The sequence below is a fragment of the Dromaius novaehollandiae genome, chromosome 1, assembly GCF_036370855.1.
Source record: "Dromaius novaehollandiae isolate bDroNov1 chromosome 1, bDroNov1.hap1, whole genome shotgun sequence".
Lineage (NCBI taxonomy): Eukaryota > Metazoa > Chordata > Aves > Casuariiformes > Dromaiidae > Dromaius > Dromaius novaehollandiae.
In genome coordinates, this window is record NC_088098.1 from 117,228,967 (window position 1) to 117,253,903 (window position 24,937).

At 40.6% G+C, this 24,937-nt stretch overlaps 1 protein-coding gene across 2 annotated transcripts; it reads left to right on the top strand.

Moving 5' to 3' along the window:
- The first annotated feature begins 265 nt into the window (after positions 1 to 265).
- On the top strand, positions 266 to 12,308 carry IL10RB (interleukin 10 receptor subunit beta). 2 transcript variants are annotated; one of them, XM_026108553.2, is made up of 7 exons: positions 266 to 448; positions 1,005 to 1,128; positions 2,459 to 2,628; positions 4,891 to 5,057; positions 6,579 to 6,729; positions 9,123 to 9,280; positions 11,566 to 12,308. In XM_026108553.2, the coding sequence occupies exons 1-7, from the start codon at positions 400 to 402 to the stop codon at positions 11,776 to 11,778; spliced, it is 1,032 nt and encodes a 343-aa protein (XP_025964338.1). In that variant the 5' UTR covers positions 266 to 399; the 3' UTR covers positions 11,779 to 12,308. The 2 variants fall into 2 exon arrangements, with proteins under 2 accessions (XP_025964338.1, XP_064380401.1); XM_064524331.1 differs by lacking the exon at positions 266 to 448 and adding an exon at positions 747 to 777.
- The last annotated feature ends 12,629 nt before the right edge of the window (positions 12,309 to 24,937 follow it).

Genomic DNA, 24,937 nt, shown 5'->3' on the forward strand with positions numbered 1-24,937 from the left:
AGGCTGCATCCCAGCCTCGGGGCTATAAACCTTGCCTCAAGTAAAACGCCTGGTGCTGGCAGTGGGGCCTTCGCTCCAGAGCAGGCTTGATGCTGCGCTTCGGCTGCAGTCCGTTTGTGCCCGAGCTGTTTCTCTCCTCGACGCTGGCCTCGGTGCTCCCTCCCTGCCCCGGGACTCTCTTGCGGGCGGCGGCGCCAGGGCAGAGAGGCGAGGGGGCGGCCGGGGCCCGCCGCAGCCGCCCGCCCGGTCACCGGCGGAGGAGGCGGTGGCAGGGCCGCCCCGCCCCGCCGCGGAAGGCGGAAGGGCTGGGGCGGCCCCGGTGCGCGCCCGCCCGCCGCGGCAGCGCCCGGGCCATGGCGCGGCGGCGGAGCAGCGGCTGAGGGCGGCGCGGGAGCCGCCATGGGCGCCGGCCTGCGGTGCGCCCTCCTCAGCTGCCTCCTGCTGTGCGGTGAGTCGGAGGGGCACGGGGTGACCCGCCGTGTGCGGGCGGGCGGGAGAGGCCCGCGGGGCGGCAGGCACGGCGCAGGGCCGCCGCCGTGCCGGGCCGCCCGCGCTTCCTTGGCGGGTCGCGTCTCCGCCGGGAGCTGCGGCTTCGCCGCCTGCTCTGGGGCACTCGGTGTCCTAAAGCCCCGGCGCAAACACGGCTTTCTGTTCCGGCAGAGCTCGGGCTGCTCGGTGGAAGTTCACGTACCTACCCTGATAGTCGCCGAGTCTTAGGCAATTACAAGTCATTCCAAATAAATGATGATACCGTAAAGAGAATGCTTACTGGAAATGGTTGGTGTTAGCCAATTCTTCTTCATTGCATAAGCTCAGGATGAATGATAGATATTGGAGATATAACTTAATTCTTGGATTGCTTCTAGCCCGTATTAAATTCTGTAAAAAAGGGAGCGGGTGAGGCAGGAAGGGAAAGGAGGCTTTGTTTATGTTTTGGGTTACTGAGAAGTCACTGGAGGAATGCATATTAAAATGTTTGTTTGGTTTTTCGATTGCTTCTGTAGTATTTGGAACAGTGCCAAAGCCCCAAAACGCAAGAATTATTTCCATTAACCTTCGTAGCATTTTACAGTGGGATCCGCCTAGGTTTCACAAAGGAAATATAACTTACACTGTGCAGTTTAAGAGGTAAGTCTGGGGGAGCCGTACTTTTTTTTTTAATTTATATATTTATTCGTAAGCTGTGTCAGAAATTCACATTTTACAGCTGCATGTGTTTGTTTTCCCTCCTTTGCAAGAAGATCAGGAGCTGTCTCTTTTTACCTTTGAAAAGCTTGTCTTCTGAGCTAAATAACAGGGCAGAGGCATATTCTACACATTTTCCATCCAGAGCTGTTTTGTCCATACTTTCTTGGAGCTGGAAACCACATTTTAATATTGACTGTTACTAACTATGTGTATGTTTTTCTGTCATGGAGTTGTCATCTGCTGTCCAGCAGACTTAGTCCTGCTGAGCAGGTCTACATTACCTAGTCCTTTATCAACACCAGCGTTTTGTCCTTTGCCACCAGGGCAGGCTGCTTGTCTGTGCCCTTGGTAGAAATTTCTGAAGAACTGCAGCCAGGCAGCTTTTCAGTTGAGTGCCTCTAAACTTAGGACACGTTTTCTGAGGTCTTCTTTTGTCAATATTGGAGGGTTGGCTTAATTTTGATTTGCGTCCTCCCTCCAAGTTGGTCTTTTCCTGTGAGGAAAAGGGATATGTGCAGATGTGCTGCAAGTTCCCTAGCCCAGAGTTAGAGTCCCTACCTGCTTCAGTGCTTGAAAAAACCACACATGTTGAGTCAAAGGTCTCACAGTCCTGCAAAAGGTTGAATTCTTTGGGAAAAAAGGGACAGGAAGTGAAGTTGAGAAGACAGCACCCACAGGTAGGTGTCTGCTGAGGAGAAGTCTCCAAACCGATTAATGTTGGAGTGGGTGCAGGCCACTGTAATTGAAAGGTTTTTCCGAGTGCTAGTAGCAATTACCTATTGGCCGCCACATTCCTGGGTAGACATTTGATGCAAAACAAAAAGAGCATTATCTTGTATCCTATGGTTGCCAGTCAGCTCTCGTGCACAGAAGGAAAGGCTAGGGACTGTTTTGAAGAAAGTCAGAATTAGACAGCAAGGCCAAGCATAGTGGTATTGTCTAATATTTACAGCCCTGTCTAATATCTACTGTCTTGTTGAATCAAGTTTTGTAATCACTATCAAGAAAAGGGCATTTATTTTCCGAATCATAGTCACTAACTTCACAAAGTAATATATTTATAGGTAAGTATAAAATGTGTAATGTGCACGTACATACTACTGCTAATGTTTCATATATATTTGACCTAATCTTTCACATTCATAAGTCATAATTGGTTGTGTTAACAAATAGATCTGCTGCTTTTCCAGTTAATTGAGAGGAAAGATATTTCATCATTTATAATTTATGCATCAGATACTTTTTTTTTCCCCTTTGCTCTTCCATACAGCATCAATTTCCCTAAAGGCACATTTGAAAACTTGAGCACAGACATGGGACTCACAGAGTGCGATGTCTCTTCTCTGTCTGCATATGGAGACTATATTTTACGAGTCAGAGCGGAGTCAGAAAATAAACAGTCAGACTGGGTGATCGTCAGATTTAAGCCAATGGATGACAGTAAGCATTTTTCTAATCTTCCATTAAAATATTGTCTGCTGTTAATGCACCTTTTCAATTCAGCTCCATACAAAAAGCTGTAACATGCAGATCATTGTAAACTTACTTACATTGAACTATAAAATTTTAGTTGGAATGCTTTTCTTTTCTGATGGTAGAAATAGCAGTCAGAAAGCGTAGTAGGTTCACTGTTTTAGCTAGATGATAGTATTGATATCTGAAACCTCTCTGAGGAGATTTTAAAAGATGTATATTTTTCCCTTAAGATAATGGATCATTTATATTTTTCAACCAAGGAGAGTTTTCCTTCAAGGATTCTGACTCCCTGGATATTTAAATGAGTTCAGTTACTTTCTTCTGCACTATTATGTTAGGCAAAAGGCTTTATATTTCTGTGTTTTTATTAAAAAATACAACAATTTCACAGGGAAAGTTTAGGTTTTAGTCAATAAATAATCTTCAATGCACAATACTACTATTCTCTTAGTGAAGCTTTGCAGCATTGTGTGAGAAACAATTTAGATACTGGCATTGCCTTGTATTAGTGTGCACAACAGAGATGTTAGCCATGTTACTATCATCTGAGCTTGGAAATGGGAAAGTGGTCTTTGCCAATGAACATCCTTTACTTTGTTCATTCTTACTCTGCTCATAGTCTAAAATAATTTGGTTTTGCTTATGTAATTAATGTTATCCAAGATTTGTTTCTTCTAACAACATTTGATAGGAAACCACGCAGCAGGCTTCTGTTACACCTTGTCTTTCAGAAGCATTTTGTAGAATTCTTTCTTTCTTTCTCTCTCAGCCTTCATTTGCTTGAATTTCATCATTCAGTTCCTTGGATTTCAGAGTGTAACTTTACAGTTTACAGCTTCATTTTACAAAATACTTTTATTGGTTATCCCTCCTCCAAAGCAGAGTGTTGAAGTAGTTCAATCTGGCTAGAACAGAAGCACGGAAGCGCAACACTGAAAATGAAGAAAAATATTATCACATTGCCAGTATAAGGTTAAGCCGAAAGAAAGTGTAATACAAAGTATGGATTTCCAGAACAAGCAAACTTGTAAATCATTAACAGAGTTGTAGTTTGACATACATTTGAAAGACAATGTAGCTTTCTGACCCGGCTTGGCTTTGAAAAGGCAGCCAATTCATGAGCTGAGAAAAGCTGGATATAAAACTAACTGGAAAGAAAGACCTGGTAAACTGGCTGAATCTCTGAAGAGGACCTGAGGATTTTTAACGGTGTCAGAGAGAGCTTATCTGAGCAGGGCATCGTGATAAAAATATCTAGTATTCCTTTCTTTGTAATCGTTTCTGCCAATGTGTTTTGGTTTTTTAAGAAATCCCACACTGTAGTATTGTTGGAACAGCATAAGAAAACCAGAGTAACTGAGACCTTTACATTATTTTTTACAAGTTGAAAACCATACTCATGAGTGTGACACACATGTGACATTAGTGTATGATGCAACAAGCAGATTTTTTTAAATTAAAAAGCACATATTTCTGGAGGAATGCAAAATTGTCTGTATAGTGAGTTGTTCTTTTCTTAAACACCTTTTAGTGTGGCTCTAGCGAGGCAGAGCTTTATTAGAGGCACCTAAGGCAGAGTTGTTCTGTTGGAATAATAGGAGACTTTAATGGAGAGTTCACTGCAGACACAGCTTAGTTGGTGACCCAGCTACTCATGCAATGATTCAAGTAGTGGCACAAAAGCATAAGAGAGAAAAGCCATTTTCGAAATCTGAAAATATAATATTCAGTCCAAGGATCTCAATTGGTAAGACCAGTAAGACATACAGAATTAATTCAAATGTTTCAAAATGTTTCAAAAAAGTTTTTCAAAGCAATCACAATGAAAGAAACATTAAAATGTTTCTTCACACTTCACCAGAGGGTTTCCTCAGAAGAGACTGATGTTGCAACAGTTCAGCTCAGAAGGGGAAGTGAGCAGTAACAACCTATGCAAATGGTCTTACTTCCTCTAGGAGTGACAACAGCTGGCGAAGGAGAACTGGGTGAATTTAGCATATGGGAAATGTAGTCTAAAAATATCTGTTATTTAACTGTAAAAATAAATTCCTTTGACCAGTTCTGTAAGAAAAGGGTTTATTTATTTCACCTGTGAGAGGAAATTACTTTCTTCAAGTACATAAAATAGTTTGACGCATAAAACATGAAGTGACATAAGTTGCATAAAAATTTCAAATTGAGTTCTGTTGTTTCTTTTTTTTTTTCCCCCACCATTCTCATATATAGCAATCATTGGGCCGCCTGATGTAAAAGTGAAGTCAGAGTCTGGGTCTTTGCATGTGGATTTCATAGGCCCTATTGTTGAACACGAACCTGACAAGTGGTCTTTAAAGCAATATTATGGCTCATGGAATTACAGAATACTATACTGGAAGAAAGGCAGCAATAAGGAGGTAACTTCTCCTCACTTGGTGTTCTGACTACACTTTCCAGGCATGACTTTGATATATATGCTCTTCTTGGTGAAATGCTGTACTGACGAGTTTTGAAAGCTAACGATAGTGAAATAAAATGTGTATCTCTACAAATTACAATGATATAAAGTCATTACAACTGGTGTGCAGAGCAGAATGGCAGATGGTCCTGTAATTAAACAGTAGCATGGATGATTTTGGAAGGAGCAAATTACAAAAATAATTGCTATGTTTTGAGAGTTTGCTCTCTCAGTTTAGTTGGTGCATTTATTTTTGCAGGAGTAAACAATGCCGTTGTCCCCACCAAATCTGTGTACTTCATACACCAAAGCAAGGCTAAACTTAGAAGCTGTGACATCAGCGGTGTCTAAGAATATGGCAAAAAACTGACCTAAATCCAAATCTCATATAATTTAGGTATTTGTGCTACAGCATTTGGAACTTTGGGCTCCAAATATTACCATGGTTGGTGCCTTATATTACCTGTGGTCACCTTCGTCCAGCTTTTCACCCCTTCATTTTCTATCAGTTGTAATTCACTTTCTTCCTTTTCCCCTGACAGATGTGTTCCTCAGCTCAACAGACTTCTCCATGTAGAATGCATGCAGAAAGATCATAAATAATATATTAATTATAGGGTCATAAGGTCTATTACATGAAAAAAAAGGAAGCACTTTAGCTGTAGATATCAATCACAGTGTAATTAGTGCTTTGTACATCAGTACAATTTTCATACAGCAGGGCTTTAGTGCATATTATTCTGATGTGTATTTGTTATTCTGCAAAAATCCTTGAAATTCAACTCCAGGAGATAAGGGATCCTCGTTACCCGAAAATGGAAAAGGTCAAAAGGGCCAGACAACAGAACTTCTGCAGGTTGCTTTTTAAAGTGGATGGTTGCTCAAAATGTTGAAACATCTCTAGCTATAGAGCCTTCTCACCTCTGAGAGTCTGTTACTACATAATGGGGCATGTTGTAGGGACTCCTATAGTGTGCAGCCACCATATAAGTACAGGCACATAACCAATCATGCCTCTAAACAGCAAGTTGCATTTGCTTTCAGTCCACCTAAAAGCTTCCACAAGCCTTTTTCTTTGTCTAGATCTTCTGTCCTACATGCTCTGCCTCAAATTAAATTATCTTTGTCTGTAACAGCACTCTTAGTTGATCTCATTTGGCTGGATAATTGTTTCTGTCTGCAAGCAGATCTCATTAAACATGTCTCTGTCGCGCTCTTTAGCCTAATACTTCATTAACGCATCTACAATCTAGGAAGTCAGTGGTATGAGTGGTCTCACATACTAGCTAAAGGTGAAATGAATATATAGTTAGCAATTGTTTTACTTTGATAGGGTATTTCATTCTGCCTTTAGAAACCTTATCTATGTTGCAGCTATAACTGCTAAGGTTTGTACCACTGCATGGAATATTAGTTACTTAGCTAGTCAATTCACTGGATTCATGATTTTCAAATTTTTTATGTTCTTCTCTGTTGCTAGGTAATTCACATAGATACTAAACATAACTCTGAAATATTGTCTCAGTTGGAGCCATGGACAATGTATTGTATTCAAGTACAAGCAGTTATTCCTGAGTGGAACAAAACTGGGGAGCTGAGTCAAGAGCTTTGTGACCAGACAACCCACAATGGCAAGTAATATCTGATGCAGCACAATGTTATAAACACCGCAGTGAATTAGGAAACAAGGCATTCAAAAAGAACATCAGTGTAATGTGTAAACCTTTAGGAAAAGGTTGTGTTTCTTACTCTAGTATTATTTGGTGGTCTGTGCATGTGCATCTTGAAAACAGAGGAGTTTCTAAAAACTGAATGAAAGCTACAAGCAATAAGGCACCTATCACATGATAGTTTACTTCATGGCAGAAGCCTCTGAATTCTTCATATTCTGAAAACAAGAGTTAAACAGAGCATAGGCTTTTTGCTGATTCCATTGTATAGGGCTGAATTTCATTTGCCATAAGCTGTACTCACTGTCATACAAATGCCTTTGTACCATATATTTATAACAGAGAGGAACTGGACCCTGTGTTGCAGCCTGCTTCATTCTGTGGTAATTTTGCCATTGTCTCTCATGGGGCTAGGACATCACCCGTGATGCTTTTTCTCTGTATGATACACAGCAGTTGTTAGTTAATAATATAAACAATTGTTTTGTTTAGATGCTTTCCTTTTTATATTTAGGGCAGCTCTGCCAGTAATTACCAAACTCTCTTCAGTCCAATTTTTGCTAGGCCTAGTCAAAAGTGTGGCTTTTCATTTTTTCCTCTCTGGGCGACTGGAGAAGCACTTCCATTTCCAGCCATACCACCTTAGCTGCTCTCTAGGGAATACAGCAATAGCCAGGACCATGATCAGGCCCTGTCATCTTAGCAGGGAGCTTTATGTCCCTATTTAAAAGAAAGGATGAAGCCCTAGCCACTGTCTTTTTCACATGCATAATATGTATTTCACGTAACTTACACCCTCAGACAACTTGTGTCTCTGCCTCTGAGTTTATACAGGTTATCGTGGAGAGGAAGCCATCTGCAGGAAGCCTGGGGAAGCTATAGGGCTAAACTTTTCCTTGTGTATTTTTACTCTTATACTTTTCCTACACATATATGGTCTGCAGGTAGTGCAGTTGAATTGCCAGTGGGTTTTGGTGGTGGTGTTTCTTGTTAATTTATGGCTAGGCCAGTGCTTAGCAACTGTAGGCTGGTTTAAAACATTTATACAGTGATGTATTGATACATCTATATTCTCATTACCTATTGGAAAATCCTCATGCTTGACAACAATTTTTAAAAGGCTCAGTAGTTTAGAAGTTCATAGATTTTTGTTCTCTGCCGTCTTCACTTTCTTGCCATTTTTACACTTTTTTAAAGAGAAAATGGAAGCCTATACTCCTGGTAGTGTTATTTTTTAGTTCCTATGCTCCAGAAACACCAAAGAGTGTATGCATTAGCTTTTCACATGACACCAGCTTGTGGATGGTTGTGTTGGTCTTTTTTCTTTAATCGTATGCCTAATATTGCATGTAGAATCACTAGTATGTGTTACTGTAAATGCCTAAATATGATGGTTACAAGTTCATTTTATTCAGAGTCTCCTCAGCCTGCTCAGACTAAAAACTTAAGAGCCAGGACACATGAAGAGCTAAGGCAGAGGTTGGAGGCCAATCAGCTGTAGAGCAGCTCTGCAGAGAGGGACCTGGGGATCCTGGTAGACAACAAGTTGACCATGAGCCAGCAATGTGCCCTCGCGGCAAAGGAGGCCAAAAGTAACCTGGGCTGCATTAGGAAGAGCGTTACCAGCAGGTGGAGGGAGATGATCCTTCCCCTCTACTTGGCCCTGGTGAGGCCACGCCTGGAGTGCTGTGTCCAGTACTGGGCTCCCCAGTACAAGAGAGACGTAGAGCCACTGGAGCGAGTCTAGTGAAGGGCCATAAAGATGATGAAGGGACCGGGGCGTGTCTTATGTGAGAAAAGGCTGAGAGAGCTGGGACTGTTTGGCCTGGAGAAGAGAAGACTGAGGGGAGATCTTATCAGTGCATATAAGTATCTGGTGAGAGAATGCAAAGAAGGCAGGGCCAGACTCTTCTCAGCAGTGCGCAGTGGCAGGACAAGAGGCAATGGGCACAGACTGAAACACAGGAAATTCCACTTCAGCACAAGAAAACACCTCTTTACTGTGAGGGTGGCCAAGCACTGGAACAGGCTGCCCAGAGAGGCTGTGGGGTCTCCCTCCTTGGAGATATTCAAAACCCAACTGGGCGCTGTCCTGGGCAATCTGCTGAAGGTGACCCTGCATGAGCAGGGAAGTTGGACCAGATGATCCCCAGGGGTGCCTTCCAACCTCAACTATTCTGTGATTCTGTTATTCTGGTTTTTTGTGTCTGGAAACAAAATGACTTATGTTTGCAGTTAAAATTTTGTAGGCTTAATAAAGGTTTTTTAGCTCCCTAGGAAAAGTGATATTTTGAAAATAGTATGTTCAGAAATTAATAACCACAGTTTTAATATTTTTCTTCTGTTTCTTGCAGGTGTAACCCCTGCATGGATAATAATCACTGTTCTTTTTGGATCCATGTTGACTGTTATACTACTTGTTCCTGTTTGCTTCTTTTCCTTTTTGTTTCTGTATCGACTGACCAAAAATGTTTTCTGCCCTTCGTATTATTTCCCACAACACTTGAAAGAGGTTTGTTTATTTGTATTCCAGCTAACATAGTTAAAATCAGCTTTTCCAATAGAACTGCCTGCCTCCCAAAGCTCTCTGTGCCAAAGCTTTTACAGCTTCTTTCATTTCACTTTCTTGCCTATGTACCTGATTGTTAGTCTCATGTAAAATGCAGACTATTCTGAGGGGGTTTTAAGAGTATATGGAGCAATGCTGATTATTGGTATGCAGGCTAGAGGAACCCATTCTGTTTTCTGTTTTTACATGGTAAATATTGTGTGCGATAAGATTTGCTCTTCTGCCAAGCAATTTGGACTAAACAGAAAAGTCATTCAAATAAGCAGAAATGATAATGATAACTTTGGTGTAAAAAAGTGAGAGAGCAAGGTACTTTTCAGTGTGAGAGTGGTGGTGGAAGTTAGTTCATTTAATGGTTAATATCTGGCATTACAAGGTCATAAACTTTGCATGAATGTTACCTCAGTTTCCCTCCATTTTCATCAAGTTCTGTGGCACTACACAGACACAAGGAAAGAATTGTGAAATCAGACTTCTTTTTTAAGCATACTGATGTACAATAAACTCTAAAATACTGTCTTTCTGAATTTTTATGCACAGAACACTCCAAAATATTAAAAAGCTGAACAATTAAAAAAAGGCATAGAGTTTTATACCTAAAACAATTGCATAATTTGTAATATGAAGTCTTATATGGCTTGGAAACAGGATGTTTTCTTTCATTTTAAAGTGGGAGACTAACAGGTGTTAACATGCAGTTCCTCTTTTCAGATAGTGAACAACTGAGATCTGTCCCCACTATCTCATTTTAGACTTATAATTGCACATTCCTCTCCTGAAACAAAGTTCTTTCACAAATATAATAAAACTCAACCTAAGCAAAGATTTTAGCAATGTCTGAAAATTCAAAATAAAATGAGAGCAATGAATGTTAGCTGTTGGGAAATACCACTGACCCTTTGTTACCCAACTAGCAGCTTAAATGCTGTATCAAAATCTCCTTCAAGAAATAGTGCTATACAGAATACTACATATGGTAAGGTTATCATTCTATACTAGTCTAAGTTGTATGTGCTTCCTCTTGGGTCTTTCTTTTTGACTCGTTTAGAGTTTAGCAGACTCAAGCTTTATAACTGATTTAGTGCAAATCTTGTGCTTTAAGTTGAGCACACACAGCAGTACTTTGCTGAACCTGGAACTCAGCTGTTGAGAAGCCAAAATTGTTTTGATTAATTTTACTCTCAGGTTTCTCACAAGGGGAAACATCTTCATTTTGTGCTACTGCGTGGAATTGGTTAATCAAATGAATTAACTAATAAAGGTCAGTTATGCTTAACTGAATTGACATTATCAAAGGCAACAGTTAGTTTCACTACATTTGAGATTGCTGGTTACTGATAGAACATTTCAAATCACAGTTTAATAGACTAAGGCTGCTAGTAATAATACTAGTGTTTATTTTTTGATTACAAGGAACAGAACTGTTGATAGAGCAGCTTACTTCCTTATGTACATTGTATTAAAACTGAAGGGTCAGGTCATAGGAAGAAAATCCAATTGTACTCATCCAGCTGCCACCAAATAAAATGAACTCCCATGTGAGCTGCCAAAATGAGTGGTTGCCCTATTACTGCAGCATTAAGTAGGTATGCTGCTTTTGTGTTGGTGTTCAAAATACAGTCATGACGTCAGGTGAAGTCCATGGAGATTCTTGAGTCTGGTTCCATCTTAGTAAGAGAAAAGGGAGTGGGAGGAAGTTGTGACAGTTTAGTACCAAGCTTAAGTCGTCTTTCTCACTGAACTACATAGCTCTGCAAATCTCTCTCCATCTTCTTTACTTGCATTAACAGTCATGGTTTATGCTGACATTTAAAGCTACCTCGTGTCTAACCTAACAACTTTCCCAGAGGGCAGGAACAACTCACATCTCTTGGAGCTGTTCTACAAATCTCTCAGTGGACTCCTCCTTCACCTACAGTTAGTTCACCATTTTTAGTCTTTCTTCCCAAACAAAACCTAGATACTTTATTTTTTAAAAATAAAGTTTATATTCCAAAGAGAGCACTAATCTCGGGGATAAGTTCTTACAAATACAGGCACTTCTGAATTGATTCCAAGCCTTGCATAGCATGCTAAAGTGAGCAGCGAAATTGTTGCATTGTCACCAATCCAAAATTTCCAAGGGTTGGGAAAGCCAACTAAGGGGTAGAAAATGTTAGAAAACATATTTCTAAGTAGATATTGCATGGCTGGTGCAGCCTAATTCTCATTTCCTCTTTCCTTCACAGTTTTTGAGCAAGCCTTCTAATAGTTTGCAGTTATTTTCTCCAGTCCCCCAAGAAGAGCATCTTCTTTGTGACAAGTTAACGGTTATTTCAGAAGAATCAAAAAACCAAAGTGAGGAGATTACAGATGAGGCCAGCAATACAACAGAGCAGCTTCAGGACTCTGAACAAGAATTTTCTGATTTAAAAATAGTACCAGCTTCGGAAGGGGACTAAATGCACTCCTCATACTTCTCTCAGACAAAGAAAAGCAAATAGGCTATTATGTTTATCTTCTGCATACTTAAGAGCAAAAATTCATATGCAAGGTTTTGTACATAGACTTTTCACAGAATTGTACTAATTTTTAAAGTACAAGAAACTTGGCTATACATGAGGAATTAAATGTTATGTAAATTTTTGCCACCATCTTTAGTGGCTCATTCTTAAGTTAGAGCAATACTCTAACTCTAAGCTCTATTTGCTTTTAAAATTAATGTCATAATATATAATACTGGTTAATTTAATTTTGATGTACTATTTATTGCAAAAGCTAATCAAATTGGTCTAATGTATAAGATTTGTAAAAGAAGATCATATTTTGCAAGGAAAGAACTGATCTTATATTTTTTAATGAGAAATTGTGTGTATTTCTTAAGATATATCTATTGGCATAATCTTTCTATTGGATTTTTACCTGATGCTAAATTATAAAGTTATTCACAACACGTTGTGTACCATTTTAATAAACCAAACACAAATATTCAGTGTTTTGCATTGCAAGATGTTACTTATACTTCATCACCAAGGATAATAAGCAGTACACTGCTAGATAGCCTTCTACGTTCCAGTACAGCTGTCAGTCCCCTGGGCATTTGCCCTGTTTTTTCTGTGACTAATTAAATCTTGCCTAATCCACTGAAGTCTGTGGAAAATTCTGCAGCTAAAGCAGGAGTTAAAAGGTAGGATCATTTCATTTATCTATTGATGTACAGTCTAAGTTCAGTGAACACAGGCAGGTGTGACTCATGCCACATAATGCACACCTGCATAGTCCTGTTCATTCATATCAATGCGATGTCCACACCAGTATCAGGGCATATTGCATGACCTTTGCACTGTGCTCTAATCCTTTGAGTGCTGCAATTTTTTTTGTATATATCATTATGTTAAAATGACAGTGAAAGATTAAACTCCGTCACCAAAAGTGACTTGCTACAAGTGAAAGTATGTGTCAAACAACTTGGTATGCACGTTACAAAAATTATAGCTATAGATTTGAGGTTTTTTAATTATAAATATTCACCTTTTTGAGAACTATTACAGGAAGAAAACATGAGGAAAACAAGCATTGATTCATTGCACCACCCAACTATATGTAACATGCAAAAAAATTTTTTGCACTTTTTAATTTTGATCATCTTTTGTTTCAATGAACTATTTGAGAAATGGAAATACGCAGTAGCATTTTTATTTTGTTTTTTAAGGCATTGTGTTTCACTGATGCTTTTGTCCACTCCTCACAAAAGTTGTTCTGTGACCACTGGCACAAATGAAGATGGATGTCCGACACCTGCTACACCTCTCTGCTGCAAAAATTCATCTCTTGGTGTGTTCCCTATCCCTTCTTCCATATTAGCAGCTTCTTCTCTATATTCTTTCTTTCTTTCTTTCCTTCTTTTTTTTTTTGGCCTGAAGGAAGACAAAAAACACATAACATAGCTGCTACGGCCTATGCATGTGCTAGTTCGTTGGTTAGCTGCTGTCAGGCAGAAGAGATGATGGTTGAGATTTCCCGGCCTCTTTTCCTTACTCTTTTAACAGAGCTGCTTTTGTCTACTTGGCTGCTAATTTTCATGGAGGAGTAGGAATTTACTCTCTATGTGGCTGAAATTGGTCAATAAGTTCAAAGGTTATGATGAGGGCACAGATAAGGCAGTCCCATGTGCTGTGCCACTTTATTACAGATTCATTAGTAAGCCAAACTGGGGGGGGGGGGGGGGGGGGGGGCGGAGGAGTAATATTAATAGTCATTATATTCTTGGCAATTCGAGGATACAGTCTTTAGACCAAAACAGGAGAAATGTGTACATCTCTGATATTTTAAGATGCTGGCTTCCCCATATAAAAAGAGGAACTGTTTCCCTTCATGTCTTTGCTGATACTGGTTGTTGCAGTATCATGGGCGCGGAGAGGAAAAGATTTGTTTCTCAGAATATTACTTCTTCTTTCATCATCTTCAGATGTGGGGAAAGACGGGATCTGTCCTGACAGCTTTGTTTCACTCTAACTTTTCTTTGATAGGGATGTACTCTCTCTAAAGAAACAGCTGGTTTAAGTTCATGTGAGCCCATCTTTAACTTACTGGCTATATCACCATCAAAAATCTTTATCTAGTGAATTCCAAAATTAAAATTTTACTACGATATTCCAACTGTACCACAACCAGCACAAAATAGGAATGAATTCCCCGACTCTGCTTCTCAATAGGTCATTAAAGTTTCCAGGAAGTCCAGAAACCCATATAATCCTAACGAATATATAACCATGATCTTGGCGTGTTCCAGTTGTCTGAGAATGGTAAGCTGAAGCAATTGTTGGACCACAACATTGCTAGTGTCGTTTTAATACAGACAACTTGGTAAATAAAGGAAGGCAATTGTATGCCATGCAGAACAGAAATGAGGGTTCCAGTGCAGAATATATTTAATAAAGATCATTCTGAAAGGTTAGAGAGATGTTCTGTGAAATTCTGATCAGGTTATCTGGTGCCTGAAGTCTTACTTCATCTAGGGCCAATCTTGTAGTCAGGGTAGTTTCTAACACTGATGACTGCTCGCTTGTCTGCTCTCTGTTCAGTCTTCTAAACATCCAGCATTTGAGTTTGTGCCGCGTAGCAAAGCAGTGTTTGTATTCCTGTTTATAAAGGAGTTCTGAAGTAATATTAAATAATGATTTGACCTTGTGGAGGACTATGATTAATGCTTCATTGCTGACGTCTCACCTTTGGTTAAGTCACGCATTATCATTATACTGTCGTTCACATGTCTCTTAAATGAAGATTATGGTATGCAGATACTGCAGAGACAGGAGATAGAAGCCCCCTAAGGAAAGGGGAAGATGTAATGCATGTACTGATAGAGGAAGCAAGAGAGGGGTAAGGCCTGAAGCTACTGCATATAGTACCTGAGAAATTTCAACCAGCCTGTTCAACATAGAGTGAAAAGAATAGGGAAGGCTATGTGTTTTTAATGACTGTTAAATTTAGCTAGCTCAGGCAGGCAAGGTATTTCTTGGATGACTCCTATTTTCTTTGCTATACATGAAATTTGGCTCTTCTGACATCAGAATGGGGTTTGTGAATGTCTAGAAAGACTGTAATAAACTGCGTTTCAGAGCTCCTGCATGCAGCACTCATTGAAGACTTTGTCTTGCAGTAAATGTGGAAGGTGTTGGTCTCCAGGCATGATCCACGATATCACAGGGAAATGCCATAAACAAGCTAGGTTCTTCCTGTATGCACAAAAGAAACATGTAAAATTTTAGACACACAACAGGAAGACCAAATACAAAGTACTACAATAAAGGTATGAAGAATTCACAGCACTATGAAATTATGATTATATGGATAATGAGAAAAAAAAACAAGTATTACACTTCACCTTGGAATTCTCTAATGCATAGTCACATTAGCAGAGAGGAAAATCTTGCCTATGTTTAGAAACTAAGTTTTGAAGTCGATCCCAGGAAATCTGCAGACAGGAAACTTTCATGTGAAGACAATTTCAATGTCAAAGGAACACTAACTCACAAGAGACCTGTTCTGTTTTTATCATATTGCCAGTATAAAATTGTCCTAGCCTAAACAAGGATATTACCAATACCAGTTCTGCTCATCTACACAAGATCAACAAGTACATCTATTAGGAACACACCATTACCTTCTTCCCTATAAAGGCAGCAATTATAAACCATGTGTGATCAAGCTGGTGTTGACCTTCACTCAGGAAAAGCCCTGGCTCAGTTTCGCTTCTGACCCCTCCCCTGGGACGCTTTTTGTTCACCTCATTTCTTACTAAACTGACTAAACCAAGCCAGGCCTGTACTGCCTGCGGCTTTTACTCATGCTTTGCTAAGTACCTGTTCCTGGGGATATCCATTTTTTTCCAGTGTTTTGTTGTTTGGTGGGCTAAGGCCTGCTGAATGAGTTCCAGTCGGACAAAAGGGCTATATGACAGGTGGTGAAACAGTCAGAAACTCTAATTCTGGCCTCATCACGCCAATCCCTGGGTCTCCTCCAAATCGTATCCTGCCAAAGGCAGCTGCCTGGGACCCTTCTCTGGAAGACCCTCTCTTTCCTCGCTGACTATGGAGGAAACTAGGTGATTTTTCCTCCTTGGCAAGGCTAGTCCATACCGACACCTCTCGGACAGCTTGAACTCCTTCTTTCTCTGCAAGGAAGTTAGGCGGTGGGTTGTGACTGGCACTGAGGTCAGGCATGGCTATGGCCAGGTATAGCAGTGGTGATTGGGAGTAATTAAGACTGATTTTTTTCTTTTTAGAGGTCGGCCTTTTCTAAGGGCTCTTAAAAACAATTCAGATTTTTTTTTTCAGATTGACTTGCAGTTCAGTTTGCATCAGGAGCCAAGCCTTCCTATTTCCAGCCAAGTCCTCACAGGGGGGCATTCACAGGGGAGAGCTCTCCTGCCTTTGCCAAAAAAGATACGCCACAAGATCCCTTGGGATGTGTCAAACTTGCCAACAGGCCTGGAGAGCAAGCCATAGCTCTCCATGTATTGCCCAGGCAGTGCATGGCACCCACTGCCCCTTTGGAGAAACAATAATTTAGAGAAGATTTGACCTTGAACTAAGCTTGTGCAGATTATGGTGAAAATGAATGAACAAAATAGCCAAACCTCTAACCTATGTGTTATGACTTAAAAATGCAGAGTGTGAGAGTGTGTTGTTAATTCTGGCACAGTCTGCCAGGGTTTTTGGTGAAGCAGTCTGAGTAAAACAGACAACCCTGAAGGCCTGGGGTGTCACTGGAAAACTATTTCATACGTGAAATGCTAGTAAGAGCAGGAGAATTAAGGAACAGTGAAGTGCAGAGAAAAGAAGAGGAACTGCTTAGGCCTGTGGTGAACAAGAAGGATTGTAGAAATGGGCACTAAGGTAAGACAGTAAGAGAAGGAGCAGGAGTTTAGAGGGTCTAAGCGAGTGGAGTGAGGCTTTTAGGGAGAAGGGGAACATTGGAGCCCATGGCCAAGCAAGGGACTAGGGATGAGATGATCCATCAGCTCCAGGTTTTCCTCTTCCCTCTCCGTGCTGGGATCTTCAGAGACTTCCCTCCCCTGCATGGCCCAGAGGCATCAGGGAAGGTCATCTGGCTCTGCAGGGCAAGGCGTCATCTGTGGGCTGGCCAGAAAGAGTCCTGCTGAACAAAATAGACTGGAAAGGCATGAATGGCTTTCAGAAACTCTACACCCACAACAAACTGTAGAAAAAGCTTGTAAATAGCCTCTTCATGAGAAGTATAGTGTTAGAATTTCTGAGATTAAGTTCCACATTTTTTTTCTGAAGCAGTTTGGGAAATATCATCATTACTTAGCAAAATGCAGTTTTCCAGTAGTCACCAGTTACTGAATGAGTGGTTACAGAGTGTCTGTGGAAAGCCAAGCTGCCTTCCTTGATACTACACTGTCATGAAACAGGAAGGTGAAATTAGCTATTTTTAATTTATAAAAAGTACTGTGAATAATCAACAGGCTCAGCTGACTGTCTGCATGCAATATACTGGAAATTGCTCATTTTTACTTCCTAATACAGAGTTCTCCCTTATTTCTTCCTCACAAATTGGATTTCCTTAAGTAACTTTTGCATGCTTTCAAGCAATTACTGTAAAAGAGTGAATGCATGGAATGATAATGATATCAAAAAAAGATAAATGAGATACCAGTGGGGAAATACCATAGAGGAGATCCTGGTTCCAGCTGCATTAATGTGAGTTCACTAATGCTAGGATTTCACCCTGGAGAAAGCACCAGACCAAAGAATCCATTTAATAACTTTCAGCTTTTCCATTTTCCCATTGACTTTGTCCCAGTGAAATCCATGGCAGTCTTGCCAGGGAGGTACCTGGCACCAAAATTTCAGATTGTTTATTCTTTACCAGGCTATGCGAGTAACAAAGACTATGGAAGTCACAGCTGGAAGTTTGCGTGCGGGTGACACTGTCAGACACGCCAACATAACGGCTGGTACCATGAGGCTCTGAAACACACCCAAACCGAGCAGAACTTCCTGATCACAATGAGATGAGATATCTATAAAGACAAACATTGTAGAGGAATTACAGTTAGGTATTTTGAAGATACCAGATAGGTCTTATCAAGCTGTAAAAAGACAGAGGTTGTCAGCAGAGTTTCCACGTTCTTTGAGCCTTCAGATTACATTAAATTTGAGTAAATTCTAATCCCTCTGTCCTTTAAAGCCTAATGCGCCATTCTGACCAGACGTTTTATTCACCTGAGATTTCTTATATGCTGAAAACATTCATGGCTAAAAATATTTCTGATACTCAGAATGATAAGGGTCCCAAAAATAACTCATAAACCTTAGTGTGTGAGGAGGGTCAAAAGGGGAGGAGGGCAAGAGCTGACCCTGAGAGTCCTTGCAGAGCTCCATGAGTGTGAGAATGCAACACTGGTGCAGGAAATACCCTTTGAAATGCACCTAATAATAAAGTCCTGTAGTGTAACACTAGGGAATCCCCTACCACATTTATCCCTCCAGCTCTGAGCCAGCTCTTGGGCATTGTTCCCTGCTCCTTTCTGAAGAACAGTTAACATTCAGCACTGCTGCCTGCAGTGCAGGATGTCCAGTAGAAGACAAAATGAACACCAAGATCCATGTGGGCACCACCATTGCATGCGAGCTACAGGAAGGGTAATAGCAGACAAAAAGACACAGTTTTACTGAATGAGACATCACAGATTTTAATCAAAAAAGCCTCAGGGGCTTTTAAAGAAGCGTGACGTTACATGTTCAGGGAGAATCTGGTGGAGCTGATCATCATTAAATGCGAGGGAAATCAGGAACCCGTCTCCAAGTGCCTCTGACTGATATTAAAGCTACACTAATTGTTACAAGACAGCCCTGGGAAGCTCAGAAAGAATGTTTGAACTAGGTAGATTAGGATAACTTCTAACATTAAGTATAAAACTTGCTTAGCATGAGTAGCTGAAATAAATCCGCACACTTGCTTAGCATGAGTAGCTAAATTTGCTGAAGCCTTAGGTCGCACTCCTAGTTCAGTAAGAAAGGGCCCCAGAGCTGGTGCAGGCTGGAAAGATAAGGGAGTTACAAGCAGTCTGCATTCCTGTGCCCCACTCTCCGAAAGAGGGAGGATGTCAAGGCTTTGAAATAAGGCCTGCTTGGGCGCCAGGACCTTGGGAAGCAAAACCTCCTCTCACTGCTGAAACAAAGTTAATTAAGGGGTCTGGACTATCTCCCCCTTGTCAGGACTTTGGGAGATAACACCTTGAGAGACAGGGGTGGGACCCAGGGAATGAAGAAATCACTAACCAATCAGTGTAAAAGGGAAAATTGCAAATCTGGCAATTTGTTTGTATAAATGCTACTTGAAAAGTTGGGGGGGGGGGGGTGCTTGATTTGTGGGAAACCACCAAGCACCCAGGCTTGCACAACTCTGAAATAAATAAGCAAATGTCTCTCCTGAGTGTGTAATTATTGGCTTATTGCACACCGGGCAATGAATCCGCTTTTCAGACAACATAATGAGGGCTGCAGCAAAGACCAGGCAAGAAGGGCACACACAGAGCAGGTGTAAGGTGTGCCATCTCAGCAGAAGCGTGCGAGCAGCTGTGTGAAACAGGCAACTTCAGCTCTTGGCTTTGACTGCATTGGAGCCCTCTGCAGAGGCAGGGATGGGACCTTCTGACTCCCACGCAGCAAGACCCACTCTCTAACCCTGGGAGCCCCTCCTGGAAACATGACCACATCCACCTTTTTCCCTAAAGAAAAAGTGCAATTTGCTAGAGCAACTTAAAAGATTATGACTGATGCCAGGCCTTCTCCCCTTACCCTAGAAGACTCACATGATCCTATATTACCTTAGTGGCTGAAACCTTTAGCAAACACTTGGACCTCGTTACCCCTCATGCAGCCGCAGGAGAAAAAGCAGTAGGGGTTGCAAGGTAGAGGGCAAGCACTACCCAGAAGGCTTAAGGTAGCTGACCAGTATTTATCTCAACTTATAGCTGCGTCCTGCACAATACCTGCAAAAGTCAGGGAGAGATTCCCACTAGGGGACAAATCTAAGAAGATTCAGAAACTAGAATCAGAAAACAGGGATATAACATCCCAGCAGGGGATCTGCAATAGTAAAAACCACCAAGCAGCTGGCCAGTTCTGGTCAGACTGAAGCGCAAAATAGTATGAGAAGGAATATTGAAATATTTTGGAAAACTTGCACTGCTATTATGTAGCCTGCCCTGGTGTGAAATATCCTGGTTCCAATAACAGTAAAATATCAGAAGCAAATTGCTTGTAACGTGATGTTAGAAAGATACAGACACAGATCTGTTTACATTGACAAAAGTTTTCTCTGTTGTAACATTTACGTGGAAAATCCCTAAGTTATAACCATATTTATAGTTCATGCCACTCTCTTTGGAAGGGGGAGGGGGAAAATCTCCATTTGTGAAAAAATCAGCAGGGTTTCATGTTACACAATGCTGGGAAGGAAGCAGACTTCCCCTTCCCCTCCCCCCCGAAGGTATACTTTATTTGTAACGTTTTCAGCTTCCAAAACTATGCAGGTAAGCTATCACTCAGCTGCAGAATTCTACTTATTAACAAAAGAAAGAACGAAAGAAAGAAAGAAAGAAAGGTCTAATTTCTTTCAGGGAACCTCAATAACTTTGTGGATAAGGCAGAAATGTTAGGTTATACTTTGACTTTAGTAAGACTTTCCATAATATCTTACAGGGTACTGTCACAAATAAGCTAAGGGAAATTGGTCTAGATGACAGCAGACAAATGTGGGGTCTGTAGTCGGTCTTAAAATATAAATGAGTCAACATTTCACTGTTGCGAAAGAGGCAAATACTATGCAGAGGACACAAATCACAGTACGATCTGTGAGACATGTAAAATAATCCTTCCCACTACTCAGCATTAGTAAGGCCACGTGGAAGGCTATACCCACTGCTGGGAAAAGTCTGGAGGAGAAAAACAAAATATGCTCTTCGAAGGAAAATTAAAAGAACTGGTATTATGTAGCCTGACAAAGAGAAGTCTGATGGGGATATAACAGCCTTCAAATACGTAAAAGGCTGTTGAACACAGGAAATGAATAATCTATTTTATATGTCTGTGACAGGCAGAAAAGAAGTTACAAGACTGCAACAAGCAGTCTTATTAGAAAAAGCTTTCTAATGATGGCAACAGAAAAGATATGGAAGATACTGCCTAGGAGGTAGCATAAAAGGCCTAAAAACAAACATCCATTAGAAAGGGGACAAAACCAACTGATCCTGCCTTGGGACTGTACAATGAACTACTGGACCTCCTAAGGTCCTTCCTTTCTGGCATGATTTTTCTATGTTTTTCTAACAAGATGAAATACTATATTTGCTTCTTTTATCACGATCCAGAGTTTACAAGAGAAGAAACAAGCAAAAAGTTTCTCCTTTGTTTGTGAGCCAATTGAAATAAATGCAATGGAGCCCGCATGGCTTAGCTGCTGCCATTACGCAGATGTTTTAGTATTGATGGTGATAATCACAGGAGAATACATTGTCTTCTCCTGTGTTGGGTTGCCTGTGTACTGTAGATAGAGCTTCTCTTCTAAAAGACTGTACTGATTCCAGTTTCTGTCTCTTTTTTCTATACCAGTTAGGAAGTTGCATTCAGATTTACAGGAATATGAACTGTAAACATGGTGGTATATTTATGAGACTTCTAATTATTTCTACCAGTAATAAACTAGCAAATTAGGTGGTGTTCATTTCATGATCTAGATTGCAAAACAGTTCTGTGAAATGTGATTTGCATAAAAAACTTGCTGTAAAAATGTTTTCTTGTACAGTGTTTGAGCACGAGAATATAAATTATCATAGAATAAATTTGTCTCAAGGTGAGAAATACCCTGCAACAATACATCCTCTTAAGAGATATGTTATAGCCAGTCATTTATCTTCTACAGGCTCCATCCTAATGCATCACTTATTTCAGTAACAGTCCACTCTTGAAGTACAGAATAAAAATTTTTTTCTGGCAATGCTTTCATGGCTGAGCAACTCAATCTTATAATATGCTTTTAACCAACCTCTTTTTTTTAGTATCAGAGTACCCTCCATCCTCCAATCAATCATCTTGCATAATTCCTGCAGCCAACTCCTAACTTTAAAGGGCTTGGTTTTTCTCCCACCAGTCTTGAAAGAAATGTGCTAAGTACATCTCTTGACTTTAAGCACTTCATGACTGTCTATAACAGGCTGTTAAGCCTACAGCTGTGTAGAACAATTCATCCAGTCCGCAGCTCCTTTGCAGTAGTCTTTTCCTGGGAGCTTCTTGAAAGTGAGTTGCAAGATGGAAACACTAGCCAAGACCTGGCAGTCACACTCTCAGCCACCAGCATTTTCAGTGGTCCAAAGCCCTCCTCCGATCATGTAGCAACTGGCGCCACCAGAGCCCATAGCCTGCTCCCCAGCTCGGTTCCAGGAGCACTTGGGTGTGTGAGGAGCTGAGCGAGGCCATATGAATTGCTCTGACAGCAGCCACGTGCTCCTATATGGCCATCTGCCTGAGTGGTCCTCAGATCCACGTAGCAACTGGTTGCAGGTAAAAAATACACACGTTTCTTATCAGTGTCTGTGTCTCTGTAAGTTCATGTGTGTCAGAAAAGATGGCACTTCCAGGAAATACAGAACCTTGTGTGCATCTGTCATATACACAATTCCCGCATGCGCAGTAAACCTAGCACTCCTGGGAAGGGGTGGAGAAACCCTCAGGGACAAGTCTACTCTTCATGTGCAATATGACCCACCTTATGGTGGGAAAGAGCCATGTAGTACAGGCCTGGTTTGACCCTACAGGACAGTATGCGTATTCCTCAGGTGGAGGACTGTGGCATCACTGACACACAATGTGAAGGCCTGTTTTGTGGCAGCCCTTGGCAAAACAATATGCCATTTGGGTTCCTTATTAGGGACACCACCAATCTGGAGAGTCCTACAGGTGTCAGGAGTGTGGCCAGTCAATGTCAGTATTAGAAAATTACCAAAGAATTATTCACAAAGGACTAAGAGAAAACTGGCTGCCACTGAAAAGTTTGTCTCTTGAAAATAGTGTTCTTAACACCATGGAGCTGATAAAAGATTATCATTTCAATTAATTTATTAGAGAGTGCTTACTGCTAAAAGGTTAGACGGGTACTGCCTGTGGCAGTATAATAGCTACGTTGAACATTGCTTTGAAATCGTCACGTTAAGATTTCAAAGATGCTTCAATGATACTAATATACCAACTTTTTTTTTTTTTTACAGCTTCATAAAGAAGATAAATAATTGCTTTTGTTTTAAAGAACAACTGGTTTACACACACAAAAAAAAAATCACACAGGAAGTTGTGGTGAAGCTGACAATATTTCGCAAACAGTTTTGCCTTCATCACAACACTGCTTCTCCTCACTGATTGTCTGTTGACTACATCATATGAGGATCCTGATAGACACGATAGCCCAAAATGACTGGTACTCAATAGTGTAACAATTCTATTATTCACTTACTCAATTCTATTACACAATAAACCTCTGCATTATAAATTTATTGCACTGCATATTTACTGATCAGAATAGATTAATAACAGAAATCAGAAAGTAAAATTATATTCATTCTTTAAAAACTCCATAAACTACTTTTTCCTTAAAGAAATTGTGCTAAGTACAGGCACCTGTAACGTGCTAGATAACATTAGACACTGGGTGTTTCGAAGGACATAATTATTCACAACCTCTTATAAATCTTCAACAAAATGGTATTAGCCTCCTCTTAATCATCAGTCTTTTTGATAGTACAGGTTTGCAGCTTTTACTTCCCTGAGCGAGCTAAGGCTGTATATGCACTCATTCATTTGCAGGAACTAATAGCATCTACATTTCACAAGCCCAGTTTGATATTAATGCTATGGGCTTTTTATTATGAACATAATTGTGATATATTGTGACAATATTGGATCCATAGTATTTCACCTTCATTCACATTTTTGGGAACATATAGAAATGGAATATGACTGAGATACAGACAGCTCTCTGAAGCATACTTAATGACCGACTTCAAGTGGAACTACACTGGCACTAGGATCTTCTGAAGTTTTGTGACTGATTTATGTCTTCAGTGACTGATCATAAGGGTGCACACTAGCATTTCTCTTCTTGGTCCCTAAGAATATGACACTTACAGTTCTAATCACAATACAAATCCTTTCTAATTGCAGATTTAAGAAAAGAAAAAAAGCAATCATCAACGTCAGGTAAATAAAAGCGGCACTTACAGATGTACAAACAGAACTGATATTGTGATTACCTGTTCCCATGTTGATGACCACCTTAGAAAAGCAACTCACAGAAAGGTTATCACATGAAAAAAGGCAATACAAACCATAAAAATGATTTGTCTGGCTCAAATTTTGCCATCTCAGATGGCACTGGTGACTTAACTGCTTCATGGGCAGAGCAGGGTCCCTACACCTGTATCTCAAAATAAAATTGATTTTGCTGATTTTTGTATCTTGCTTGAGTAGTCCTCAAGCATTTCATAAGATTTACAGACCAAAAGAATTTAGGCTCTAATTATACACATCTTGTGTGTCCCCTGCCTGTGCTCCTGGAGGGCCTAGGCTTAGTAGACATGCTCAAAGTATATCCAACATCCCATAGCAGAAAAAGTGGTGGCAGCAGCTAGCATCATTTTTATCCAGAAGCATGCCTGGAAGCACTGTTGCTTCCTTATGCAACAAATAATTTAAAGTTCATAGCACCTAAGATACAGAAAACACAGGCCTTTGCCTGACAGAGTTTCAAGTCCTCATCTCTGAATACATTGTTATGTCCACTTAGGAGTAGGTCATTTTCAGGGGGTAGGAAGTGAAAGGTAAGCTCTCACTTCTCCCCCCGTTGCAGCTGGACAATCTTACAAAAAGTATGAAACAGAAAAAGGGAAGGTGAACTCCGTAGTCGAGAAACTAGGACCCTGGCCTGCCAAAAGAGTGAGCTGCAGTCCAAACCCCACTTCAAGGGCAGCTTTGAGGGAAGAAAGAGCTACCAAACAGACAGGACACGGACAGGAAACGTGAGTGCCGATAAAATAGC

What these genes read in the sequence shown, in the direction of transcription:
- IL10RB (XM_026108553.2), top strand. Translation starts at nt 400, where the DNA reads ATGGGCGCCGGCCTGCGGTGCGCCCTCCTCAGCTGCCTCCTGCTGTGC. An exon ending in CAGCTGCCTCCTGCTGTGCG is followed by an intron (nt 449 to 1,004) that starts GTGAGTCGGAGG and finishes TTGCTTCTGTAG; the next exon opens with TATTTGGAACAGTGCCAAAG. An exon ending in TCCCACAACACTTGAAAGAG is followed by an intron (nt 9,281 to 11,565) that starts GTTTGTTTATTT and finishes TTTCCTTCACAG; the next exon opens with TTTTTGAGCAAGCCTTCTAA.